This window comes from Phyllostomus discolor, chromosome 15, assembly GCF_004126475.2.
Source record: "Phyllostomus discolor isolate MPI-MPIP mPhyDis1 chromosome 15, mPhyDis1.pri.v3, whole genome shotgun sequence".
Taxonomy (NCBI): domain Eukaryota; kingdom Metazoa; phylum Chordata; class Mammalia; order Chiroptera; family Phyllostomidae; genus Phyllostomus; species Phyllostomus discolor.
In genome coordinates, this window is record NC_040917.2 from 13,557,813 (window position 1) to 13,583,739 (window position 25,927).

General features: G+C 60.2%; 1 protein-coding gene and 1 long non-coding RNA gene across 3 annotated transcripts in view; one reads left to right on the plus strand and one right to left on the minus strand.

Annotated features, from left to right (window-relative positions):
* KIF26B (kinesin family member 26B) overlaps window positions 1–15,530 on the plus strand; it is a 376,031-nt gene extending 360,501 nt beyond the window's left edge. Inside the window, exons 12-16 of one of the 2 annotated variants that reach the window (XM_036016113.1) lie at window positions 168–3,591; window positions 10,507–10,709; window positions 11,204–11,354; window positions 14,710–14,885; window positions 14,922–15,530. In XM_036016113.1, coding sequence (XP_035872006.1) covers window positions 168–3,591; window positions 10,507–10,709; window positions 11,204–11,354; window positions 14,710–14,858 — 3,927 coding nt within the window. In that variant the 3' untranslated portion in view covers window positions 14,859–14,885; window positions 14,922–15,530. Of the gene's footprint in view, window positions 1–167; window positions 3,592–10,506; window positions 10,710–11,203; window positions 11,355–14,709 lie in introns of both variants that reach the window. The other variant, XM_028531214.2, reaches the window with a different exon arrangement.
* A 4,672-nt stretch (window positions 15,531–20,202) lies between these two features.
* Window positions 20,203–24,618, minus strand: LOC118498288. The gene is made up of 2 exons (XR_004900808.1): window positions 23,814–24,618; window positions 20,203–21,482 (listed from the first exon to the last, which is right to left on the minus strand). It is a non-coding gene; the product is annotated as an uncharacterized LOC118498288 (long non-coding RNA).
* Between the last annotated feature and the right edge of the window lie 1,309 nt (window positions 24,619–25,927).

Sequence of the window (25,927 nt, forward strand, 5' to 3'; positions counted from 1 at the left end):
GGCCATGGTGTGGAAAGCAGGGCGCCCTGGCCTGGCAGGGAGGCCAGCGGGGGCGGGGCCGGGCGGGGCTGGGCGGGGCTGGAGAGCCTGCGTGCGGCCAGCGGGGCGGGCCCCCGGGAGCGTGTCCCGGAAGCGGCCCGCGCTGACCGCTCTGCTCTCGCCCCCAGTACACGTCGAGCTCCTCCGGTGGGGAGAGCTCCTGCGAGGAAGGCCGGATGCGCAGGCCCACCCAGCTGAGGCCCTTCCACGCCAGGGCTGCGGGGGACCCCGACTTCGCCGTCCCTCACCTGTCTAGCGACCCCGACTACTCCTCCAGCAGCGAGCAGTCCTGCGACACGGTCATCTACATCGGGCCCAATGGCGCGGCGCTCTCGGACAAGGAGCTCACCGACAACGAGGGCCCCCCGGACTTCGTCCCCATCGTGCCCGCCCTGCAGAAGAGCAGGGGCGACAGCCGGCCGGCGGAGGCCGGAGTGGCCGCTGCCCGCAAGCCGGAGAGGGACTGCTTGAAGTGCAACACCTTCGCCGAGCTGCAGGAGAGGCTGGACTGCATCGACGGCAGCGAGGAGCCCAGTCCGTTTCCGTTCGAGGAGCTGCCTGCCCAGTTCGGGGCAGAGCAGGCAAGCAAGTGCCCCCCACTGGGCCCCGCAGCAGGGGCCACCCTGCTCTGTGAGTCCGATAAGGAGGACAGCGGGTCGGACGTCCAGCTGACCGACAGAGAAGGCGCCGACCCACTGGCCTTCAGGGTACCAAGGAACCCCTCTCCGGTCCCAGCTGCCACCCTCCCTGGCAGCCCCGCCCCGGCCTCGCCCCGGAGCATCCCCGGCGGCAGCAGCAGCAGCAGCAGCCAGCAGGGCTCCTCCCAGCTGGTGCAGAGCCGCAGCCTCCAGAGCAGCCGTGAGAGCCTGACCTCCTGTGGGTTCGTGGAGGGCAAGCCCAGGCCCATGGGCTCCCCCCGGCTGGGCGTCGCCAGCCTGTCCAAGACCTCCGAGTACAGGCCGGCCAGCTCCCCTTCCCAGAGGTGCAAGGTCTACACCCAGAAGGGCGTGCTGCCCTCTCCCGCCCCGCTGCCGCCCTCGAGCAGGGACCCCGGCACGGCGTCCGGCGAGTCCCTGCTGCAGCCTGAGGTGCGGACCCCCCCGGTGGGAATGAGCCCCCAGATCGTGAAGAAGTCCGTGTCTGCTGGGAGTGAAGGGCTCCCCGAGGCCCCCGCGGAGTGCGAGAGCCAGGCAGCCACGCCTGCGGACGCCAGGAAGGAGCTCGTGAGCACCACGACGGTGACGGTGCAGCAGCCGCTGGAGCTGAACGGCGAGGACGAGCTGGTGTTCACGCTGGTGGAGGAGCTGACCATCAGCGGGGTCCTGGACGGCGGCCGCCCCACCAGCATCATCAGCTTCAACAGCGACTGCTCCGTGCAGGCCCTGGCCTCCGGCTCGAGGCCCGTCAGCATCATCGGCAGCATCAGCGAGGACCTGGAGTGCTACTCCGGCGTGGCGCCCGTGTCCGAGGTCAGCATCACGCAGTTCCTGCCGCTCCCAAAGCTGAGCCTGGACGAGAAGGGCCGGGAGGCGGGCAGCCGGCGGTCCTCCATCAGCTCCTGGCTCAGCGAGATGAGCACAGGCAGCGACGGCGAGCGGTCGTGCCACAGCTTCGTGGCACAGGCCTGTTTCGGGCATGGGGAGGCCATGGCGGAGCCCCCCGCCCCGGAGCTCATCGGCGGCCTCCAGAGCACCGCTGCCGTGGTGTGCCGGGAGAGGCCCCAAGCTGGCTCTGACAATGTGCTCATCTTGTCTGAAACGGGGGAGGACTCCTTCGACAAAGCCACCCCCATCAAAGGCTGCAAGATATCCACCCTGGGCAAGGCCATGGTCACCATCTCCAACACGGCCAATCTGAGCAGCTGCGAAGGGTACGTCCCCATGAAGACCAACATCACCGTCTACCCCTGCATCGCCATGGGCCCCCGGCACGTCCAGGAGCCTGAGGCGTCCGTTGGCACCGAGCCCAAAGCAGCCCCATCCCAGGAGAGAAAGGACACCAGAGCAAAGAGAGAGATGACGTTTGAGGACCCGTGGCTAAAACGAGAGGAGGAGGTACAGAAAGAGGGCGCGTGTCCCAGCGAAGAAGGGACGAGGTATGAGACGGCCCCAGGCCCCGCGAAGCCTGAGGCCGCAGCAGAGCGGGAGCAGGACGGCAAGGCCAGCCCCGGCGACAGGCTGAGCAGCGGCAGCAGCGGTGAGGTGTCTGCCTCCCCGGGGACCGACAGCGGCAGGAGGGTGGTGGATGGCTGCGAGACCGCCCTGCCTGGAGGGGCCGCCCAGACCCCCGTGCCTCCCAGCAAAAGCCTGAAGTCGAGCAGCCTCCCCAGGGCTTTCCAGAAGGCCAGCCGGCAGGAGGAGCCGGACGGCCTCTTCTACCACGGCGTCCCCGAGACCTGCGGCATCGGCCCCACGCTGGGCAGCCAGTCCTCCAAGGCGACCCTAGAGAGGAAGGTGGCGTCACCCAAGCACTGTGTCCTGGCCCGGCCCAAAGGCACCCCGCCGCTGCCACCGGTCCGAAAGTCCAGCCTGGACCAGAAGAACCGGGCCAGCCCCCAGCACAGTGCCGGCGGCAGCAGCAGCACCAGCAGCCCCTTGAACCAGCCTGCGCCCTTCCTGGCCAGCTTCCCGGACGAGCCCAGTGGCAAGGCGAAGGACGCCAGCAGCAGCAGCAAGCTCTTCAGTGCCAAGCTGGAGCAGCTGGCCAGCAGGACCAACTCCCTGGGCCGGACCACCGTCAGCCACTACGAATGCCTCTCGCTGGAGCGGGCCGAGAGCCTGTCCTCCATGAGCTCCCGGCTGCACGCCGGCAAGGACAGCACCATGCCTCGCGTGGGGAGGAGCCTGGGCCGCAGCGCTGGTGCCTCGCCCACCAACCCGTGTGCGCCGCAGTCCGCCGGGGCCTCGCCCAAGGCCAGCCAGTCCAAGATCTCGGCCGTGAGCAAGCTGCTCCTGGCCAGCCCCAAAGGGCGCAGCCTGGCCACCTCCACCACCAAGACGCTCAGCTTCTCCACCAAGTCCCTGCCGCAGTCGGTGGGCCAGAGCTCCACCCCGGCCCCCAGTGGGAAGCACATGTCCTGGTCCACGCAGTCGCTGAGCCGGAGCCGGGGCTCCGGCCTGGCCGCCAAGCTGCCGCTGCGCGCGGTGAACGGGCGCATCTCCGAGCTGCTCCAGGGCAGCGCGGGGCCCCGGGCCCTGCAGCCACGGTCCGGGCCCGACGAGGAGCGCTCAGGGGCCCCTGATGACAAGCCGGCGGCCGCACCCCTGCTGCCGTCACCCTACAGCAAGGTCACACCGCCGCGGAAACCGCACCGCTGCAGCAGTGGCCACGGCAGCGACAACAGCAGCGTGCTGAGCGGGGAGCTGCCCCCGGCCATGGGCAAGACGGCGCTGTTCTACCACAGTGGCGGCAGCAGCGGCTACGAGAGCATGATGCGCGACAGCGAGGCCACGGGCAGCGCGTCCTCCGCCCAGGACTCCATGAGCGAGAACAGCAGCTCCGTGGGCGGCCGGTGCCGCAGCCTCAAGACCCCAAAGAAGCGCCCCAATTCAGGTAGGCGCTGGGCGTGGGGCGGGCAGAGGGGTGGGGCCCCACTGCTGCCCTGCTCTTCAGGTGGCAAGGGGCACCCAGGCCAGGGGATGGATACCTGGTCTCTCTTTGCCTCACAGCCTGTCACCTGCAGGTGTGGCTGGGGACGTGGCATGGAGGTTGTCACTGTAAAAACGGACCTACGGTCTGGGCATCAAATAGGGCTTAAGTTGAAAGGCAGGGCACCTGGCAGCCAGCAGTGCCCACCCCACACTCAGCGGCCATGGGATGAAGCTGCCCGTTCCTCCACGGCCCCTCCCCCACAGCCCAGAGTGGCTGCCCTCCCCACCCAGTGGTGCAGAAGCCAACAGGATGGCCCAAAAGTCTGTTATGTTTTTTTCCCTACAATGGTTCCAGTAGCATTTAGTTGTCTTTAACTTTATGTAAACAATTTTGTTAGATTATATTGTGACAGCTGTTATATCAGGGTGCATTTTTTTAAAAACTTGACAAAAATCGGTGAATCTTTGTGAGGCCGTTTTAATATTGAAGATGGAAGAAAATAAGCGACATTTTTGGCATATTCTGCTTTATTATTTCAAGAAAGGTGCAAACGCAACTGAAATGCAAAAAATGATTTGTGCTGTGTATAGAGAAGGTGCTGCGACTGATCAAACGTGTCAGAAGTGGTTTGCGAGGTTTCTTGGCACTGCTGGCCTTGTGGCCAAAGAATTCTCTGCTGGGGGCTGTCTTGTGTGTTGGAAGATGTTTAGCAGCAGCCCTGGCCTCTACCCATGAGCAGCCAATAGCGGGAGAGAGCTGACATACTCAAAGTATCCGGACCAATAACGTTATTGGTGAAAATGAAAAATGTGTCTTTTATTTATTTTTTAATATATTTTATTGATTATGCTATTACAGTTGTCCCATTACCCCCCTTCACTCCCCTCCCCTTCCACACCCTCTCCCACCCATATTCCCCCCCTTTAGTTCATGTCCGTGTGTCATAAGTTCTTTAGTACATTTCCCATACTATTCTCTTCCTCCCCCTATTTTCTACCTTTAATCTATGCTACTTATTCTCTGTACCTTTTCCCCCTCTCTCCTCCTCCCACTCCCTTGTTGCTAACCCTGCATGTGATCTCGATTTCTGTGGGTCTGCTCCTGTTCTAGTTGTTTGCTTGGTTTCTTTTTGTTTTTGTTTTAGGTGTGGTTGTTAATAATTGTGAGTTTGCTGTCATTTTACTATACATGCTTTTTATCTTCTTTTTCTTAGATAAGTCTCTTTAACATTTCATATAATAAGGGCTTGGTGATGATGAACTCCTTGAACTTGACCTTATCTGAGAAGCACTTTATCTGCCCTTCCATCCTAAATGAAAGCTTAGCTGGATGAGCAATCTTGGATGTAGGTCCTTGCCTTTCATGACTTGGAATACTTCTTTCCAGCCCCTTCTTGCCTGTAAGGTCTCTTTTGAGAAATCAGATGACAGTCTGATGGGGACTCCTTTGTAGGTTACTGTCTCCTTATGTCTTGCTGCTTCTAGGATTCTCTCCTTCATTTTTACTTTGGCTAATATAATTACGATGTGCCTTGGTGTGTTCCTCCTTGGCTCCAAATTCTTTGGGACTCTCTTAGCTTCCTGGACTTCCTGGAAGTCTATTTCCTTTGCTAGAATGGGGAAGTTCTTTATTATTTGTTCAAATAAGTTTTCTACTTGTTGCTCTTCATCTTCCCCTTCTGGTACCCCTATAATTCACATGTTGGAATGTTTAAAGATGTCCTGGAGGTTCCTAAGCTTCTCCTCTTTTTTTTGAATTCTTATTTCTCCATTCTTTTCTGTTTGATTGTTTCTTTTTTCCTTCTGGTCCACTCTATTGTTTTGAGTCCCAGTTTCCTTCCCATCACTATTGGTTCTCTGTGCATTTGCCTTCATTACTCTTTTCATAGCCTACATTTGTTCATCTAATTTGCGACCAAAATCAACCAATTCTGTGAGCATCCTGATCACCAGTGCTCTGAACTGTCCATCTGATAGGTTGGCTATCTCTTGGTTGCTTAAAAGTACTGGCTCTGGGACTTTCAATTCTGCTTGAGCTATATTTTTTCCCCTTTGGTCTGGTCACACCGGTTACGTATGAGGGGCGGAACCTTAGGTGATCACCAGGGCGGGGCACCCAGTCGCTGGGTTGTGACGTTGTATGTGGGGGCGGGGTCCAAGAGGGAACAATGGCGCTTGCTCTGCTCTCCGTTGGATCTGAGTCCCTTCCACCACTTCCCCCGAGCAAACTGGGCCCCTCTGATGCCAATCCCTGTGTGGGTGGCTTGTGCACACCGTGGGACTTTCCAAGGACCTCTCCTGTGAGGCTGTGAGTCTCTCCCTGCGCCTCAACCCCCACAGGTGTTTTCAATCAGTGCCCCAAGGCTCTATTTCCCAGCGCTGGGACCCTGGGTTGTGCGCAGTGCCTTGCTTCACAATTGCTGCCTCACTGGGTCTGCAGGTTGCCACCCCTTGGCCGGGGTCTGCCAGCTGCCTCTTGGGCTCTCAGGGTCCACCCAATGAGGTCCTGCATGCCCTGGATGTCTTACGCGCCGGTCCCAAGGCTCTGCTCTCTCCGCTGCAACCCGTGCCCGGCTGCCCAACTCAGGTCCCCCTACCGGTCTGGGTGAACGGGTCTATTTTAACTCCTTGGTTGTCCGACTTCCATACAGTTCAGTTTTCTGTCAGTTCTGGTTGTTACTCTACTTCTAAATTGTTGTTGTCTCTATCTTGGTTGTGCGAGGAGGCACAGTGTGTCTACCTATGCCTCCATCTTGGCCGGAAGATGTATCTTTTATTTTATGGAAAAAACTAAACGGACTTTTTGGCCAACCCCACATGACCTCCTCCCCTCCACCCCACCCACAGTGCACCAACAAATCTTAGTTGTCAATGTCCGGATTGTTGATTGCGTGATGTGTGCCATGTGGTCACGCGTGTTTGCATGTTGCAGAGGGCTTTCACATACTCTTCAGTGCTCGAATCCACCGATCCATTTCGTTCTTTCCGTACCTTCTACTGGTTTCCCAGGACTTGCATTTTTTGGTCTGGCTGGTATGTGGGAGTCAAGAGGAGGAAAAACTGTGAAGTCACTCCCTGGAGGGTGGACAGCGGGCCCAGCACATGTCCTTGCTCCAGTGTCCCCTCCGTTCACAGACCCCTCTCAGGCTATTAAAGGGAAATGGAGTGAAATAAACCGCCCGGCGAGGTGCCGGAGGCGGGGTTTAGCATCAAGGGCCGAGGACACTGGGCCTCGGTGAGCTGCTGCTGTCGATCAAGCTGTGAAGTAGACGTGGGGGCAGAGATGTGCTCCTCTCGGGCCAGGTGACCTCGCCTCGCTTACTTGTTATTATTGAGGGAGACGCTGGCTGTCGGACGTGATCAGCGTAAATCACAAGCAGCGTCTTTAAGGGAAGCCATAAAACTCCTCGAAGGACATTCCCAGCTGGACGGCTGGATTTCACGTCACCGGGGATGTTGGGGCTGCCGAGGGGAGACAGGCGGCCACCCTTATCAGGGAGTGCTTTTGAACTTGGACAATTGTAATGTTTTGGTGACTCGGTGAAAGTGAACTAGGGACGTGAGTGTTTTAAGAGAACCGTGAGCTCTCTGAGTGCGTCGGCGCGCACGTAGTGGTAGAGACAAGCAAACGTTCCCTGGAGCGTCGCGGTGGGGTGTGGAGGGCACGGAATCAGGCTTGTCCCACTGGCCACAGCATGGGGCGGCCATGTGAGGGCTGAGCCAGAGAGCAGGGGACATGGGCTTCTACACGGTGTGACTTTTATGGCACCTCTTTCCTCTCGGGGCTTCCACTGACATAAGTAAAGTAAGGGGTTGGCCCCTGCCGTGGTCTCTCGGATGCCCACGGCACATGCAGTGATTCAAATGGTACAAAGGATGTTGGTGGTAGTGTGACTTCCATTCCCTAAGCCGATCCACAGTTTTATTGTCAGTCGTTGAACAGTGCCCAGGCCTGTTCTCTACATCGTTAGAGCTTTGTGACAGGGACGTTTTGGGTGTGGCAGTATGGGGTCAGGCAGCCGAAAAGACGGGCCGCTGTGAGAAGCCTGTGACCTCGTTGGAGGGGAGGGGCAGAACGTGGGGAGCAGAGCCCCAGGACCGGGACGCACTGCCGAGTGGCAGCACGAGGTGGGAGGGGAGGGGGCGCTGAGAGGAAGGGAGGGCCCGCAGCTCCAGGAGGAAGCTGCAGAGAAACATGGGTGAGCTGTGATGGGTGCACAGGCTCAGGTGGCAAGAGCGGGGTGAGACTGAAGGGGCAGGGGGTGTACCCATTGGATGGGGTGGCAGAGGTGCATGGAAGCCTGCATCAGGCTACACCTTGGACGCAGAGCAGCTGTAAGATTTACCCTGTAGTCCGGTGCTGCTTAACGGCAGGGAGACTTTCTGAGAGACGCGTGGTTAGGTGATCGTGCTATCATGCGCATGTCAGAGAGCGCACCTGCACACACCTGGGCGGCATGGCCTGCCACGCACCTGGGCCACGTGGTCCAGCCCAGCGCCTGAGGCTACCGGCCTGCCCTGCCCATGGGAGACAACTGAGATTAAATCCAGCATGAGAGAAAATGATGCAATCAAAACGCACAGTAAACGTGAGACGTATGAGGCTGCTGCAGCTTTATTATGTGAGCAGAAAGCGTACACTCTAAGACGTTAGTGATAAAGGTATGCTAGACACGTGAACCAGGGACAGCGCTGTTCAGTGCCCAGCAGTGTGCACCTCACGTAGCCGTGTGTGCTGTGCTTTACACAACGGGCCGCACAGTGGGTCCGTTTTCACCTCTGTCACCATGCACATGTGAGTGATGCGTTCTGCCACAACATGCAGCATCGCTTCGTTTTTCCGGAACTTTCCGGCTCCGTTGTAGTCTTACGGTTCTGCCTGGAGGAGAACTCCGGGGCCCCGGGCACATGCTCTGTCTCATCCCAGCTTGGAAACGGTTCGCCTTCCAGTGGAAACTCCACAGCGGCCAGGCCAGCCAGCTTCGCCCGCCTCTGGGAGGCCGTGGAGCCAGCTCCCGAGGGTCAGGAAGATCACGCAGGCTGACTCCCTCCCTCCCTCCCATCTCTGATGTCCATGGTTCCTTTCATGCTTGTGCTCCGTGCGTACCGATGGCCATCTTCCTGGTACCCGCGCCCGAGTCTGGGTGAAGGCCGTGGTGGGGCAGAGGCAGCCGCCAGTGTGGGCTCTCGGGGGTGGGCAGGACAAGCACCTTCCCCGCCGGGAGGGCCAACAGGCCACCCCCCCACCCCTGGGCATTTCCTGACATCTGAAGGGGAGGCAGCATCTGCCGACTCGGGCGGGCACTCCGTCTGGACGGAGCGGCGTCAGAGGTGCAGGCCCACGTCAGAGCCAGTGCTGGCGAGGACGGGCAGATGGGCTGTGCCTGGGCAGGGGCCCCTCTGACCGCGCACAGCTGGCGGCCGAGGCAGGAGCGGCGGGCGGAGGGGGCTCGGCTGCTGGTGGGGGTGGGGGGAGGCCGGCTGGAAGTTTCATGAAAGCACCAGCGTTGACTTTCTCAGGTCCAGTGGGGGCCATTTCACGCAGCAAAGCCCTGCTGCCAGCTGGCAGCATCAGTGTCTTTTTGCATCCGCGACCTCTGTCCATCTGGACGGGGTGCTGGGCCGATGAGCAGGGGTGATCAAGGAGGAGGAGCGGGCCGGTGAGGGCTGCGTCCTCGGGGCCCCCCACCACTCTTGCCCGGCTGAGCCGCCGCCCCCACAGCTGCTGGAAGGCAGTGGTCACTGGCGGAGACTGGGGTCTGCAGAAAGCGGGGGGCCTCTGCTTCAGAGGTGGAGATGGCAGTGTGTGCGGTGAGCCCAAGAAGTCACACCCGTGTGGGACCCAGACCCTGTGGGACCCTGTGGGACCCTGGGGTCAGTCCTCTGTCGCAGGGACGGTGTGGCTGTGGGCGCCGCTGCTCCCTGTGGCCACTCGAGCGCCGTGAGGGCACCCTCCCTCTGCAGCGCCTCTGCAGCATCCAGGAGCCTTTCCTGTCACCCGAGCACTGTCCCTGCCCCGTCCTCAGCAGGGCTCGCAGTCCCCTCTGCAGGAGACAAGAGGGGAGGGGTGGGGCCTCAGCATTGGCGCCGGAACTGGGTGACGTGGGTTCATGCACAGAATCGACAGACCTGCACCCACACCTGAAACTCCGAGAGAGTCCGAGACGCCCGTTAGCTAACGCAGTTCGCGTTCAGTATTATCGTGTATTCATCTTGGGGGTACAGCACAGAGGTCAGACACTCGTGTGACCTGTGACGCGACCCCGAGGTATTTCTAGCGCCCACCTGGCACCCCACGCGGTCGTCACGGTGAACAGACTGCGTTCCCCGTGCTGCACGCAGGTCCCCGTGACTGTGCCGCAGCTGCCGGTCCGTGCTTCTGAGTTCCCTCACCTGTTCCACCCAGTCCCTCGGCCTCGGCGTCACCAGCAAGGGCGGTGTTTCCTAGGCTCCCGGCGCTACGCTCCCACTCACTCACTAGGGCCCGTCCCCCCGGAACAGACACCTTCTGGGTCTCATTAGAGCACACGTCCACACTGAGCATGTGTGTCCAGCGAGGCCCGCAGCTCTGGTCTGCGTGTGTTGGCGTGTGGACGCATGTGTGTGTGGATGCATGCACGCATACTCGGCCTCACAGGGGGAGGCTGCAGGTGGCTCCCAGGTGCGGTGGGGCCTGGCTGGGTGTCCAGAGGTGCAGGCCCCGCGCCAGCCTCAGGGGAGTGGGCGTGGAGGTGCGTGCTGGGAGGCCGGGGCGTTGCAGACTCAGCTCTGCCGCAGAGGCCGGGGCGCCCTTTGGGGTCCCGCCGCCCGCATCAGAAGGAAACCCGTGTGAAAGGTGGAAATTAAAAAGATGCACTTTGGGCTCCCTCCCCTCCAGGTTCGCAGAGAAGGAGGCTCGTGCCCGCACCGTCCCTCGATACCCCCTCCCCCGCCAGGAAGCCCGCCGGGGGCGCCGGCATCCGCTGGGTGGATGGCCCCCTGCGCAGCGCCCAGCGGGGCCTCGGGGAGCCCTTTGAGATCAAAGTCTACGAAATCGACGACGTGGAGCGGCTGCAGCGGCGACGAGGGGGCGGCAGCAAGGTGAGCCATCTCCCTCCCCCTCACAGGGCGGCGGGGGACCCCCCAGCACACCCCTGGGGCGGGGACTGGGCGCCGAGGGGGTGCTCAGGCCCAGGGTGACCCCCCAGCGGGCCTCTGAGGTGGGTGGGAGGTCACAGCCCTGGCCCAGCACAGGACTGCGGCCCAGGATTTGGGGAACTCCGCGTTTCCCTGTGTACACATCTGCAGGGCTCCCGGGCTGGGGAAGCCGGCAGTGCTAGGGGCTTCTCCGGCTCCTTCTGCATTTCAGAAGTGCCTGCCACCGTCCTGCGCTCGGGGGCTTGTCCGAGCCAACTCTGTCAAGGCTGAGAGCCGGCCGTGGTCGCCCAGGTGCCTCCCAGGGACCAGCTCACTGTCCAAGGATGCTATGCTTAAGCAGCGCTTTCTAGAAGAGGGTGGGTGGGCTGGCCCTGGGCTGAAGGCTCTCTTCCTCCTCTTCCTCCTCCTCCCCCACAACCCGCTCGCCCTCCCGCCAGGAGGTGACGTGCTTCAACGCGAAGCTGAAGATCCTGGAGCACCGGCAGCAGCGGATCGCCGAGGTCCGCGCCAAGTACGAGTGGCTGATGAAGGAGCTGGAGGCGACCAAGCAGTACCTGATGCTGGACCCCAACAAGTGGCTCAGCGAATGTAAGGCCCGTGGCTCGCTTCCGTGGCCGTGACTCCCGCCCGGGGCTGCCGGCCGCTGCTGCGTCTGACGCCAAGGGCCTCCGACGCCCGTCGGGGGGAGGCAGTCATGCTGGGTGCACAGCCCCACTCTCTGGGGGCAGTGGGCGAGTGGGATGGGAGGGGGCAGCAGAGGGGTGGTGAGTGTTACTCACGCAAGATCACTGCTCCCGTGTCTCAGCCCAAAGCCCCTGCGAAGGGGATTCGCCCCCTGACCCTCCCCGCATGCGGGGGAAGGTCACCCAGACACGAAGGCCACATTGCACAGCTGCTCCCGGGCCACAGAGTCACACCTCGGGTCGGGGCCCGAACCAGGCAGGAATGTACGGGGTAGCTCTTAATGGGGTAGAGGGCGCAATCCCAGAGGAGCCTCTCGGAGAATCCAGAGAGCAAGAGCAACGTTTCTGAGCGAAAAGGAGTAAGAGTCACAGGCTGCTTCCGTGTAATAGGAAGCCCAGGATGACAGTGGCCATCTGATCACAAATCTGTCCTTGAAAGACGGATTCAATCGTGCCTCACGTATTCCTTCCGAACTGTCCATTTCCCACAACACGAACCTCCAGTCGGGTCCCAACCATCACACCGAGAGGGGCCGTGGCGCGGGAAGACGGTGTGGGGGGGGCGCAGCGCCACCGCCATGGAAACCCCTCTCCCTCCCGCCCCTCAGCTGCCGCCCCCGCCCCGTGCCTCCCGCGGGTGGGGGTGGGGGAGTGCTGCGGACACAGTGGGGGCCTCAGGTTCGGGGAGCCCAGGCGGAAGGACAGCGGGTGGAGAAGGACGTGACAGCTGTGCCGGCCTCCCCGCTGGGCCCTGCCACTGCTGGGTCTGTCTCCCAGTGGTTTCTTGTCCACACGGACGAGGTACCAGCACCCACCCCCCCACCCCGCCCGAGTTCATGGCCACCGTCCTGCAGACCCACTCCAGAGCCGTGGGTAAGACGCGTGACCTTGGTTTCCCGAACCACAAAGTGGGCGATGTGAGTGGCCCCTGCTTGGCTGGGCTGCGAGGGTCTGTCAGCCACGGTCGGCCAAGCGCTTACTATGCGCTGCTTGGCCCCTGGAGAGAGCCTAGCGCCTGGGACTACTTGTCACTGTTGTTGTTGTTATTATCTCAGGCTGCAGCTCAGCAGGTGTCCCCAACAGCAGACACGCCCCTGGCCCCCGCTCGCACGCGGCCCCGGGCTAGCCCCGCCGTTAGAAACCCAGGCAAAGGCGAGGTCCGCTGTGCGGGGCATGCCCACCCGAGGCACGGGGGCAGGTGCGGACGTGAGCCAGGGTCTGAGCATGGCGCACGCGGGGAGCCCTCTCCCTCCATTGGGAACCCCGGGCCCTTGTAGGTCCAGGGGGTGGCCACCGGGGCAGCGCCCCTTCAGTGTTCCTGTCCCACTAAGATTGTGGTTTTTGGGAGCCATGTGCGCCTGAGGCAGGCTGAGAGCCATCTTCGTGTCACAGAGTGACACTCGGGCCCAGGATGTGAGTGAACTCGCACGTCCGTATGTAGTATCGCCACTCTCCGGGGACACCGGCTGCCTCCCCACCTTCGCTCACGTCAGGGCCCGGCGAGTTCTCTGGCCAGGAGGATGGGAGTGAGCAGAGGCCCAGTGAGGGGGCAGATGCAGCGTGGGTCTTCACGACGCGCTGGGAACAAGAAGGGCCCAAACCACCCCCCGCGAGGCTGTGTGCCCACTTCCCTGGTGGGGGTCCCAGGCGAGGCTGCGGCGGGGACGTGCATGTCCTGGCATTCGTTTTAGTTTTAAATCCTGGCGCCCCTTTCGAGGTGGTCCGGTCGTGTGCCCTGGGGTGGTCTGGTGTGGTGCCTGGTTGGTCGGTCCGTGAGTAGTAGGCGGGCACCCAGGGGACCGTGGTCGGCTTCCCAGCCCTTGTCCCCGCCGACTGCGTCACCCTCGGCAGGCCACGTCGCCCTGCTCCATCTGTCAGCTCACGGGCGCAGGGCCGGCCTGGAGGAGCACCCCTGATGTCTTTGCAGCGCGGGGCAGGGCTCAGGCCACGGTCGCCGTCGTGATCTCGGCCGCCGCACTGAGGCGGGGCGGGCGGAGGGGCAGCCGTCACGCACTGTCCTCCTAAGGAAACAGAGGCAGCAGAGGTTAGGGGCTGCCCACCTGGGGGTCGCGTGCAAGTCCCCCGCCTCGGATCTCCACAGCGTCTGCACTGTGCCGGGGCCCTGAGTGGCCCTGGGCCCTCTGCCCAATGACCACTGGACAGAGGAGGGGTCCCAGCACCAGGGGGCCTGAGCGTTTGGAAGGGCAGCTGGGTCCTGAACCTCAGCTTGTCTGCAGAGTGCAACAAATCTTAATTATTAATATAGTGATCAGTCATTATTAACTATTAGCTATAATTATTGAAACTACTAGTTATTAATATCATCATCATCATAGTTTCCAAGTGGCCAGTGAGTATGGAAACTAAACTAGAAAGTGCCGAGGGGTTGAGTCAGTTTCTCCACCCACGTGGCGAGGCGGCTGCTGTGCTAGCGCGGGGCCCACGAGGGCAGCCGACTCCACCTGCGCCAGCAGAGGTGTGACGGCACTCAGGTGAGGCCCCGACAGGATGAGCCTCTCCCACCTCAGCTGGGAGATGTGTTGATTTTCTAGCTCATTCACTGTGCTGGGAGAGGCTTGAGTCCCGTGACAGAGGTCATGGGAAGTGGGGAGAGCTTGAATTTCCCCTCCTGCCCCAGTACAGTCTCAGTGAGACGTCACAGATCTGAAACTCTACTTGGAACGAAGGGACCCCGGTGTTATCACACATAGTGGGCAGAGTTCCATCCTGAGCCCGAGAGAGAGAGAGAGAGAGAGGGAGAGAGAGAGAGGGAGGGAGAGAGGGAGGGAGGGAGAGAGGGAGGGAGGGAGAGAGGGAGGGAGGGAGAGAGGGGGGGGGAGAGGGGGGGAGGGGGGGAAGGGAGAGAGAAGGAGGGAGGGAGGGGGAGAGAGAGAGGGAGGGAGGGAGAGAGGGAGAGGGACAGAGAGAGAGAGAGAAAGAGGGAGAGACAGAGAGAGAGAAAGAAAGAGGGAGAGAGAGAGAGAGAAAGAAGGAGGGAGAGAGAAAGAGAGAAAGAAGGAGGGAGAGAGAGGGAGAGAAAGAAGGAGGGAGAGAGAGGGACAGAGAGAGAGAGGGACAGAGAGAGAGACAGAGAGACAGACAGAGAGAGAAAGAAAGAGGGAGCGAGAGGGAGAGAAAGAAAGAGGGAGAGAGAGAGGGGGGCGGAGTGCCGGGCAGGAGGGGCCCCGGGGTGGCTCCAGACCTTCCAGCCGAGGGGCAGGTGCAGACCACCTGCCCCATCAGCCTCCCTGTCTTTGCAGTTGACCTGGAGCAAGTCTGGGAGCTGGATTCCCTGGAGTACCTGGAGGCGCTCGAGTGCGTGACGGAGCGCCTGGAAAGCCGCGTCAACTTCTGCAAGGCCCACCTGATGATGATCACCTGCTTCGACATCACCTCCAGGCGCCGGTGAGGGGCGCCGGCCGGCCTGCAGGCCCCCCGGGACCCCACAGCCAGGCGCGCGCCCCCGGCCCCCGGGGCTGGCGGTGCGCTCGGAGACCACGGCATGAGGACGAAGGTCGGTGGCAAGTCTGCGGTGGCGTCGAGCGGCTTTGTTTTCTGTGGGAGCGGCGCAAACACCGAGCGCGCGTGGGAGGAGGAAGCGACGGGAAGCCTGAGGGACGGGGCAGCCCCGGGGGACGGAACAAGCACTTTGAGGACCTCTCGAGGACTCGTGTGTACATACGGACTGCTGGCGGAAGAGACCCCTCTCTCTCCCCCTGGGTGTGCGAGGAAGGGCGAGGGTGGGCGTGGGGGTGCTGTCGGAAGCGAAAAACAAAACACCAACGGAGTATGACCCAGAAAGACTGATTAAGTGCCTTGCAAAATCTTTATTATTATCCAAACGTTTATGTTCATACCTTCCTGTGTACAGATGGTGCTAGTCAAGATGCAAAAAAAAAAAACAAAACAAAACAAAACGAAACAGAAGTGAAACGCGATCGCGTTTTCGACGTGTGTATTTGCAGCCCGTTTTCCCTTGGTGGTGTTGTTCTGCCCCGTTTCGGACTTGCTGTTTCTGAGTAGCTTGTGTCTGTAGTTCCCTGAGCAGTATCGCACATGAATAAATGTTCACTGTCTCTCACGGCTCTTCTGGTGCGGCCCCCCAGGCAGGACACGGAGACGGCACGGGCCCCAGCCGGCGTTTTCCCAAAGAAGGTCGGCGCGGCCAGTGGCGCGACTGCCCCCCCCTCGCTCAGGTGGTGCTGTCGGCGGGCAGCGTCAGAAGGGCGATCCCGGCGCCGGTGCCCGCGAGCGTGCGGGCACACGGGAGAAAAAGGCTGCGTCGGTCCAGGAGGGGAAGGGGCCCCCGTGAGCGAGGCCCCGCATGTCCCGTGGGTGGGACGTTCGTTCCGTGGGCAGGCTCCCTCCAAGGCCTCGTGCACAGTCTGCGTCCTTGACTCCATTAGTCCGGGGATTTCATGGCCCTGCCAACACGTTCGTGCTCATTCTTGCTCCAAAGACGCCGCATCAAGAGCTCAGCCACATCACCGCAGCCGCAGTCTCCGCGCTGTGGTCTTGGGAGCGTCTCAGAGCAGGGATCCTGTCCAGCTCGGAGCCACACCGGGCTTGGCCGCGCTCACAGACACCAGCGAGCTGCTTTGGGTCCACGCGTCCTGCTGTCTAGAGCGCTGCCCAGATGGTCCCCGCCGTCCCGGGTCCCACAGCCTCCCTCTCAGGAGAGGGCCAGGCTCGTCCCCGGCCTTGGCACCCAGGCAGAGAGGTTTCCAGCCACACACCTGCAGGGCCCAGCACTTCTTACCCAGCAGGTAGACATGCAGGTCTCGGCTCCCAGAAACTTGGAACCTCATTCTCAGGTTAAGACGTCCATCCCTGCCACCGGGCCCTCAGGTTATCATCCCGCCCACCTGAGTGACAGAACCCAAGGAGCAGAGTGGAGGAGGGCTGTCTGGTACCAGCCGGTGCCTTCTGGACCAGCACCCGCCCAGGCCCCGCCCCCTGCCCACGGAGGGGGCTGCTCAGGCTGTTACGGAGGCTTCTGCCCTCAGCTGCAGCCCATCTCGTGAGCCCATTTGCACACGCCACAGTCCCCACTGACCAACCCCCCAGCCCCAAGGCTTCCCAAGGAGGAACCACCTTTGCATCTGTCAGTTTGCTCTGGGTACAGGGGGCCCTGCACCGCTCAGCCACACTCAGTCCTGGGGAGCTGAAATCTTGGGCTTCATGGTACCTGGTCTTTCCCTGGTCAGAACAGCCCGCTGGCCCCTCTGGGTTCACAGGCATGCCCACCTCCCGCAGGAGCAGGGTCCCATCTCCTGCCCTGCTACCCCGTCCTGCAGGGCCCAGCCCAGGCGCCGCCAGGCCTCTGGCCTCTCAGCACCGCTGTGGGCGGGCCTGTTCAACGGCAGCAGCCTCGTGGACGCTTCAGGACCCCAAGGCAGCCCGATCTGTTGAGTCTGAGTTTCCCATTTGGCAGCCCTTCTGGTTGCTGGTTTGATATACAGGACCCGGCACAAATAACGCCCCTTTGTTATTACAGTCCTAAGCATATAATTCTGTCACATAGTGTCACACTCAGGCACACCGTGTGACATTTTAGGTGAAATGTTCAAATTAAAACTTTACGTTATTACGCCCCTATCATTGCCCTACCAGCCACACGCGGGCAGGCGTTACTTCTGCCGGGCCCGGTACAGTATCGCCTCATGACGAGCCTTTGATTTGGGGGCTGCCAAAGGTGAGTGTTCTGGTCTTGTGGGAAACACACTGCTTTGACAGCCACCAGTGCCTTTGGCTCGTGTCCCCAGCACGTCTCCTCGGCCCAGAGGTCACCGCGCCGGGCAGACGTCCTCGGCAGGCCGGCCACAGGGCCTCTGGCCCCCCTGGGCCGAGGCTAAGCGAGAGCAGCTGCGGAGACTTGAACCCCGTCAGTAGGACCTTTCCCGGGGAGGGGCCTCAGCGCGCCCCCTGCCCAGACGATCTTGTCCGTCTCTAGCACCTTCACCAGGCAGCAAAGGGGTTGCACAAACCAGGGGCTTACCTTCCCAAGTCAGCCTGGCCTCCACCCAACGCCGCACCGCGCCCGTCCGCCGAGGCGCAGGAGGACGATGCCCAGGAGGTTGTCCCTCCGGCGTTTTCTTCTCCTTGTTTAAACCCACGTGAGCTGCAAGCACCTTCGTGCACTGAGCACTGACCAGCCACGTGAGGAAGCCGTAGCTCCGTGCGGCGATGCTCGTTCCGGGTCCCCCCTGAGTCGGTTGTTCAGGAGACGTCCCGGGCCCAGGGGAAGGCAGGCTGGCCGGCCATTCCGAGGCTGTCTCAGTGTCCGGGGGTGGGGGCATTGGGGGGGGACTCCGTCCCCCTCAGTGGCTGGCGTGAGGGAGGACCAGGTCTCCTTTCGGTTTCAGTGGCAGAAGAGGGTGTCAAAGAGTCTGTCCTCATTTCATCATCTGCAAATGAACAGACCAGAAAAACGTCAATTTGAAATGAATGTTCAGATGCGGAAGCCTTGACTCCTTGTCTGAAATCTGGCCCCGACCTCCCGCCCCTCCCCAGTAGGTCAGCGTGAGGGGGAGGTGTCAGCAGCAGGCCAGGCTCAGGTTCGGACACGGGAGTCGGGGTCCTGTTCCCGGGAGCAAGTCCAGCGAGTCTGTGTTGCATTGCATGAGGGTGTTTCGGGCTGTGACAGGCGGCAGGCTGCTCCACCCTGGGCCATCGTCCCCACCTGAGAGCTGCCTCCTTTCATCTCTTGGTCCCCGAGTTCCCCTTGAGGTCCCAGGGAACCAGCCACAAACTTTCATCTCTTCCAGATGTGAAATCGGAGCCCCGTCAGTTGTTGTATCTCAGAGTGCTGCTCTGAACGTGGGAAACTTGAGACGTAAACGCAGAGGCCAGGCCCCACATTGACGCAGGGCAGGGCCCACACGAGGGACCCCACGTGGGGGAGGGGACGGAGCCTGGGATTCGGGGCCACGCAGCCCAGCATGGGGACCGCGGCGGGCGGGGATCTGGCCCAGTTTGTCGTGAAGCAGCCTGGAGCGTGAAGGACGCGGTCCTGGAAGGCGGCACCGGCTTCCCTGTGGCCCAGACCCCACCAAGATGCAGGTCCAGGCACCTGAGCCAGACGCACACGCCCCGCGCTGGTTCTCTGATTCCCCTTTGAGCCGAGCAAGCAGCACTGCTCTGGGCTTCCGTGCTCACGCTGCTCACGCTGCTCACGCTGCTCATGCTGCTTGTGCATCTCACCAGCGATGGTGTTTGGAGCCGCTGCCCGGCCCGGGCTCCTGGGGTTAGAAGGCGGGCTGGCCAGAGCCCCAGAACTCACCTGGCTTAACACACAGTCACCTGTGTCATTGGCCACCACTGACTCGTCGCTTCCAAAATAACGATGTAGTGAGCATTAAGTTCCTCATCCCAAAAAGGATTTTAGAGTGTGAGAGAAATTAGTAAAGATGAGTTCTTCTCAAAACCAGAAGAAGCCACACTCTTATTCTTGGCTCTCTCCTGCTGGAATATTGGCCCACGCTTAGAGCATCCACCGAAAGATGCCCTTACTTTGAAAGGCAGCGGGTTTTACACCCTGAGCCCACACCGGTAAGAAACACACTGAAAGCCCTGTTCACGCCTGGCCGATGCTGCACGAACCATTCCCACGGTCCCCGGGGCGAGCCCACGGCAGAGGGAGGCTCTTCACTGCCGTCACACGTGAGCCCTGCCTGCCCCGGCACAGCCCAACTCCTGGGGCCACGTGACACGGAACAGGACAGTCAGGGTCACAGACACTGCCCGTCGGGGGACTAAAATCTGGGGGCGGGGGGTGCAGGACACGGCGAGTAGAAACGCAGTGTTTCCTTGGACGGTGCTTCTCTTTCCCCTCCCCCAGCAAATCCGTCCACATCCATAAAACTCATAAATGCTGTCACTTAGCATCTTCCTGAAAAAACTCTTTTCTATCATAAATCGCTTATCATTTCCAGGTAAAAGCATAGTTTCAATCCAGGAGAAGCTCTTCTAACTCAAACTCATCTTCTCAAAAAGTTGTTTGAAAATTCCTGGCTAATTTTACCCACCCCCAAACACACACATTCTGCTTTTGGTGGCTCTGCTGGGACCCGGACGATGATGGATGGTGGGTGTGGTGGTGCCCAGTGGCGTCGAGCCTTTGCCGCGTCCATCTGACCTTCTCCAGATGGGGCCGTGCTGTGGCCATGCACAGGGGGTGACGCCTGGACACTGGCACTCTCCCCACTCTTACACAGACATAGAATTACCTCCAGATCCAGGGGGACTCACTGGTGCGTCCTGCGTCCAGCTAACCAGCATCCCACAGCATCACGTCCAGTTCATGAAAATGTCCCAATGGAGCCGTACACTCCGGCTGTTGCGTCATGGCCCTGCTTGTGTTTATGCTTTACCCGCTCCCTTACGGAGGGAGTTGCTGTCTGTGGCTGTGTGTCCCCTCACTCTTGCGAGACCTGGGCCGGGGAGAGCAGATAAATAAATCGGGAGAACGAGGGTTAGGGTCCTGCCCTCAGAGTCCAGGGCCAAGGTCAAAGTCTAAGCTATTTCTGTAGTATGCAGCTAGAGGGAAAAGGCTCTTCATTTTGAGTTTGGTGATTATGGGCCTGAAAGTCGGCTCCCACGGGCCCGGGAGGGAAGGGGACCCACCGCCTGCCTGCAGCTCAATGGGAAAGTCTGAGAAAAATGCAGATAACGTTAGGTTCCTACGTTTTCCTAAAAGTCCTCACCCACCCCCGATGGTCCTGAAAGGGGTTTGGAAAAGCAGCTCGAGTTTCTTCCCATGCATATATATATATAATACTTTTTTTTTTCTGGAGAAACCAAAGCACTTTAGTGAGTCTTACAACCCGTAACACTTACAGCGTCTTGTCCCAGCACTGGGTGTCTGGAGGCAGGGAGTGGCTGGGGTCCCGGTCTCCTCTGACGGGCAGCTAAATGTAGGGGGGAAGCCTTGAGCCAGGGGTGAGGACAGGAGGTGACAGGCCTGAGCAGGCCCTCACCTGCTGTGCGACCATGGGCAAGCCGCTTGACTTTGCTGAGCCTCGGGCTCCCTGAGGGAAGGCCGGGGGTCACCATGGCCGCTCCCCGGGAGAGTGCGGAGAGAAACTGGTGCAACCGGTGAGAAGTGCTTGGAAGAAATTACAGCCCTGTTAGGGGCCGAGGAGAATCGTGTGCCGATGGAGAAACTGAAGTCAGCAGATCGGCCCGAGTCCACGGAGAAAAGTTTTCTAGCAGCTCTGGGACCCGGGTCCAGCACCCTGGACCCTTCCCACGAGGTGCTGCTGCAGCGGGTGTGTGCACAGGCGAGCACACCCCACACTGTGTACTGACGCGTGTGTGCACGGGGCGGACGGGGATGCATGTGTACAGGAGGTATGTGGCATGGTGTGGGTGTGGCACGCGGGACGGGGGGGCCTGGGTTCTCACCGCTGTGCCGATGGTGGACCTGTGGCTCTGGGTGGTCGCCCGACTTCCCGGAGCCTTCCCATCCGGGACACGAGGACGTTGTGCTACGTGGTCTCTGTGGCTCCTTCCGCTGCAGGGATGCGTGTATGTGTATGTAAATAGGCTTATCTGTAGAAACGGGCCCATCTGGGCACGGGGGCGGGGCCAGGCCTGCCCAAGTGCATTTGTTGTGCTGGAACGGACAATGCACGAGCAAGTCGGTGAAGTCCCGTTCCAAACTCCCATCGTAGTGTTCAGTGTCGTCACTTGAAATGCACTGTGCACCTGGGTGAAAGAGCGCGCTCTTAGCTTTGAAGTGTTTGCTGTTCAACTTTTTCAACCGAGTCCACTCGTTGAAGTCAGAAGGTCAGCGACCCTGTGCTCGGGGGGGTCTGCGCGGCTGTTCACCATGAGGCTGGCTTTTGCGTCTGCGCCTCCACGTGGCCCCGTATGAGTCAGCTGTCGCCTGATTGTGCTGTGGGTGAGCAGGCTTCCCGGGGGCAGCCTGGGAACGGAGGGGACAGTTGCCCGAACTGGTGACGTGACTCCATTCAGCTGTGTGCCATTTCCGGTGTGAAGATGTTGTTTGCTGGCATATGAGGTGTGTACACTGTTGTCAAAAAGGAATCTGGTGTTTAAAAGGAATCAAATGATGGTGGCATTAAATGTTCACTTTTCTCCTACTAAGAGTCATGAATTCCTCTTTATCCAATGCCTCCTGCTGGGTGGGGCCGGGGTGGGGTGCGGTTCACAGCCTGGGGACAGGGCTTCTCTCCAGGGTGCCCCAGCCGAGGTCTTCCTCTCAGACCCTAAGGACGTTCTAGAAGAGACCTGTCTGGCTGCACCATGGGGCTGGCCTCTGACAAGGTCAGAGGCTCGTCTGGGGGCAGATGGCAGTGGGGCTGAGTCACAGCCCGTCACAGCCCCGGCACCGGCACTGGACTGGTGGTCACACATGACAGGTGGCAAGAAGTGTGGTGTTGACGTGGTGATATTTTTGTTGGCCTAGTGACACCCCCCAAGTCCACTGTCTCTGGGGCCCTCACAGAACTGGGGCAGAGCTCTGGGGCCTGGATGCATGGCCCCCCTCACCACGGCGGTTCTCTCGACTGTAACTGGGTGCACCCAGGTAAGAAAGCAGAAGCAGATCGGGAACTGGGAAAAGGCCTCTTGGGGTAGCCCTTGCCCTCCCGCAAGGCCAGTCTCTTGCACCAACCACAGACAACTTTCCAAGACGTGGGCACCACATCCATCCAATTAACCGAGCACTCGGTGGTCCTGACAGAGAGGCCAGGGATCCACTCCAAGCGAAGAGACGCCATTCCCGGCCTGGCCCTGCTTCGAATCCCCGCTGCCTACTCTGTTCAGCTGGCCTGGACAGGCCTCCGGGCACCCCACTTTCCCTCTCCCTACATCCCAGACCACACCCTGGTGGGCTCCCTTTGGACCCCTCCAGCAGAAGCCATGGGGTCTTTATGTATCCCCATCCAGGGACATTTTTTTCATTGCTTCAGCGAGAGAGAAAGGAGGAGGGAGAAACATCAATGCGAAAACATCAATGTGAAAGGGAAGCATCGACTGCTGGCCTCCCATACGTGCTCGGACCAGGGATCATACACATCCAGACCAGGGGTTGTACACGCACACACCTTGACCAGGGATCAAACCCGCAACCTACATATGTGCCCTGACTGGGAATCGAACCCGCAAACCTGTGGTCACAGGACGATGCTCCAACCAGCTGAGCCACACTGACCAGGGCCAGACACCATAGATTCTTAAGAAGCCAGAAGCCAGAGAGTTTTCCAGAAATAATTCCTTCAAAGAAAAGCAAGTGGAGGGCCCACGAACCCTGGCCACTCCCCCAGAGAGAGGGAGGGAGAGCAGGCAGGCAGCTTCTAGGGTCGGTTCTGACCCCTCCCTCCTCCCGGGGGCGGGGGGGGGGGGGGGCGGGACTGTCCAAATATCTGACCTGAGCTGCTTTTCTCTCTAAAACCGTGAAACTCGCAAAACTGCTGTTTGTATTTTTATTCTTTTCACCCTTTCAACCCCGTCCCCTTGCCCCCAGGGGACGCTGACACTGTCCACCCCGCACACTCCTCCAGGTGCCCCTGGGGACTGGAAGGACAAGAAAGACAAAGCCAGGTGACGCCATTCCCCAGCGAAGGCAGACTGGCTGTCCACCCCGCAGGAGGCAGAGTGCCCCTTCGGGCCGCAGGGCCTGCCGCTTGCTCTCACTCTGCGGCGGAAGGCCGTGTTTCTAGAAAACGCTTATAAACACACAGAGGCCTTGGAGTGTGAGCGCACGGGCCTGCCCGTGTCGGGGGCGCGCCCAGCACTCACACGTGTCTCTCATGTATCTGTCCCGCCAGCATCAAGGACAGAGCCTGGGACACAGAGGGGCTCAAACAGCATCAGCTGAACCAACGAACACACGAATGATTAGAGAAGGCTAGGAGAGAGGGGGGAACAGAGAAAACCTGGGCAGGCCTCTGCAAACCCCTGAACCAGAGGACTGAGGAAGGTCTGCAGTTGCCAATGCCCAGTGGGGGTTCACTCCCTCGTTCCCAGGGGCGCAGGGGTGCCCAGCCCGCCAGGTCAATCCCACGCCCTTGGTTTATCACACGCACAGCCCTGACCTCCCCACCGCTGGCCAGCCTCGGCCTTCAGCCCCCAGAGCGGTTTCCGTGCCACAGATGAAGCAGGCTGCGTTCAAGCCCTGGGACTGCTGTGCAGCGTTGACAAAGCAGCCGTCAGTGGGCCTGAGTCTGTGCTCTGTCCCGGGCGCTGCTGCGGAGTGTAGCGGACTCTGGCTTCCAGAGCTCAGGGCGGCTGGCAGCACTGGCTGGCAAACAGAAACCCCATTTCTGACGGGCAAACACACTCGCCTCCGTGCACTGCAAAGGCCTCTCCCACCCACCCCCAGCTTGTGCCCCTTTACCTCTAATTGGGGCCCATGGCCAGGTCTCACCTCCAGATGAGTCTTCTTGAGGCTGGGAGGGAGGGAAAGGGGAGGGAGGGAGGAAGAGAACAAGGAGTAATCAGTCACTCTGAGGTCACTGCCCCCCACCCCCACGGGGCTCCCAGGCAGGGCCATCTGCTGGGGAAGAGGGGAGCTCCCAGGTCGCACCATCCCCCAAACCACCCTGAGACCACCCCCAAACCACTCAGCTGGGGCCTTCCAGCTCTTGCTCAGAAGTTTGCCCCCTGCATTTGCTAAGAGTCTGAGAAGAATCCAGGTGGCTAAGAGACTTAGGGAGTGAGGGGGGATGGTCCCCCCACCCCCCCACCCCCACCACCAGGCACCCAGCCTCTCCAGCAGGGAAGCAGACCCAGGGGCCAACCGAGGAAGCTTCTAGTGAGGCTCGGGGTCCACCTGTGCACAGGGGAAAGTGTTGTTTGCTCTCCGTCTCACAATCGTTAACTGTCCTTGCTCCAGCGTCCTCTGCCCCCCGCTGCTCCCCAGCGGTCACCTTGCCCGTGCTTAGAAAAACCTCAAAAGACAGGCCTTCCAGCGGACCACAGAGATGCACGGACCCCCAGGGTCCCTGGAGGCCCGGCGAGAAAAAGGCCTTTCTTTTCTTTTTAACTGGACTTGAAAAGCTGGAAATAGAAAATAAAAATGACCTTTAATCTCACTCCAGAGAGAACCACTCGTTATCTCTCTCTCTCTCTCTCTCTCACACACACACACACACACGCACACGTGGATGTTCTCTTACCCACGGGGCATCGTCCTGAACAAAGCCTTTCGGAATCTGCTCCCTCCCCTGAACGACCCTGCCACGCACACTTCTCTCCCCGGGCCAGCCGCGTGCCCCGCCGCCCGCTGCCCGCCGAGTAAGGGCTGCGGAGTATTCAGCCGGGCACACGGGGCGGCACTTAGGCATTATTTACTCCCTGCGATTGGACCTTAAAATTGTTTCCACTTTTTTGCTGAGACAAATTGCCCTGTAATAAACATGTTGACCATAAATCTCCTTTTTGCCTCTCTGACGAGTCCCGTGGGGTAGACTCCGCAACAGGAAATGGCTGCAACCAGAGCAATGAGACACCTTCGTCAGGTGTTTCCTGCACACGCGAGAGCGGCCGGGTTCCACGTGGCCCGCCCTGAGTAATGCAGAGAGAGAGAGAGAGTCCTCTCTTCCTCACCAGCCTCCTGTGTCATCGATCCACTCATTTTTTTAGAAAGTTAGAGGTATTTTCCCTTTTTTTAAAAAAGATTTTATTTATTTATTTTTAGAGAGGGGAGAGAGAGAGAGAGAGAGAAAGAGAAACATCAATGTGTGGTTGCTGGGGGTCATGGCCTGCAACCCAGACATGTGCCCTGACTGGGAATTGAACCTGCAACACTTTGGTTTGCAGCCTGTGCTCAATCCACTGAGCTACGCCAGCCAGGGCGATTCACTCATTTTCATATCCCTTAAATGTGTGTCAAGGAGTTCTCAGCTATCACTCTCTGTAGCATAAGGTGGGATGTATGTGTGCGTCCCTAACACTGGGCTTCTGGGCGTGTAAGGATGGCAGAACGAACCCCTGCCCTCTTCAGGCCTGTGGCTGGGGCTGAGAATTGTATTGACCTAAGACAGATTCCCAGGAGAAAAGCACAGAAATCTATGTAACTCAAGTTTTCCGTGACACAGGAGCCTTCGTAAAGAAAGGAAGACCCAAAGCTGGCAGCAAAACATCAAGTTTTCAGACTAGGCCAGACAGAGACGGGCGACTGTGGGACAGGAACTAAAGCCCAGGGGGAGGCCAGAGGAAGGGGCAGACTTCACCCAGGTCTGCTGGGACACGTTTCTCCAGACCCCGCCTCCGTCCTGGTGACCCTCATGTTTCTTTGCTCCTGCACAGGGAGGACAGCTGTCACGTGGGAGCTCCTCTCCCGTTCCCGGGAAGAAAACGTCCTTCCTGCCCCTGTGGTTTTGCAAGTACCTTTAGCTCAAAATAATCCTTAGGCCGAGGCGTCCTCTTTTGGGCTGGCGCATTCTGCAACTGCTCTCCGGGGGGAGCTGTCCCGAGGGCCCTGACACGCGGCCTGAGGCTCGGCCGAGG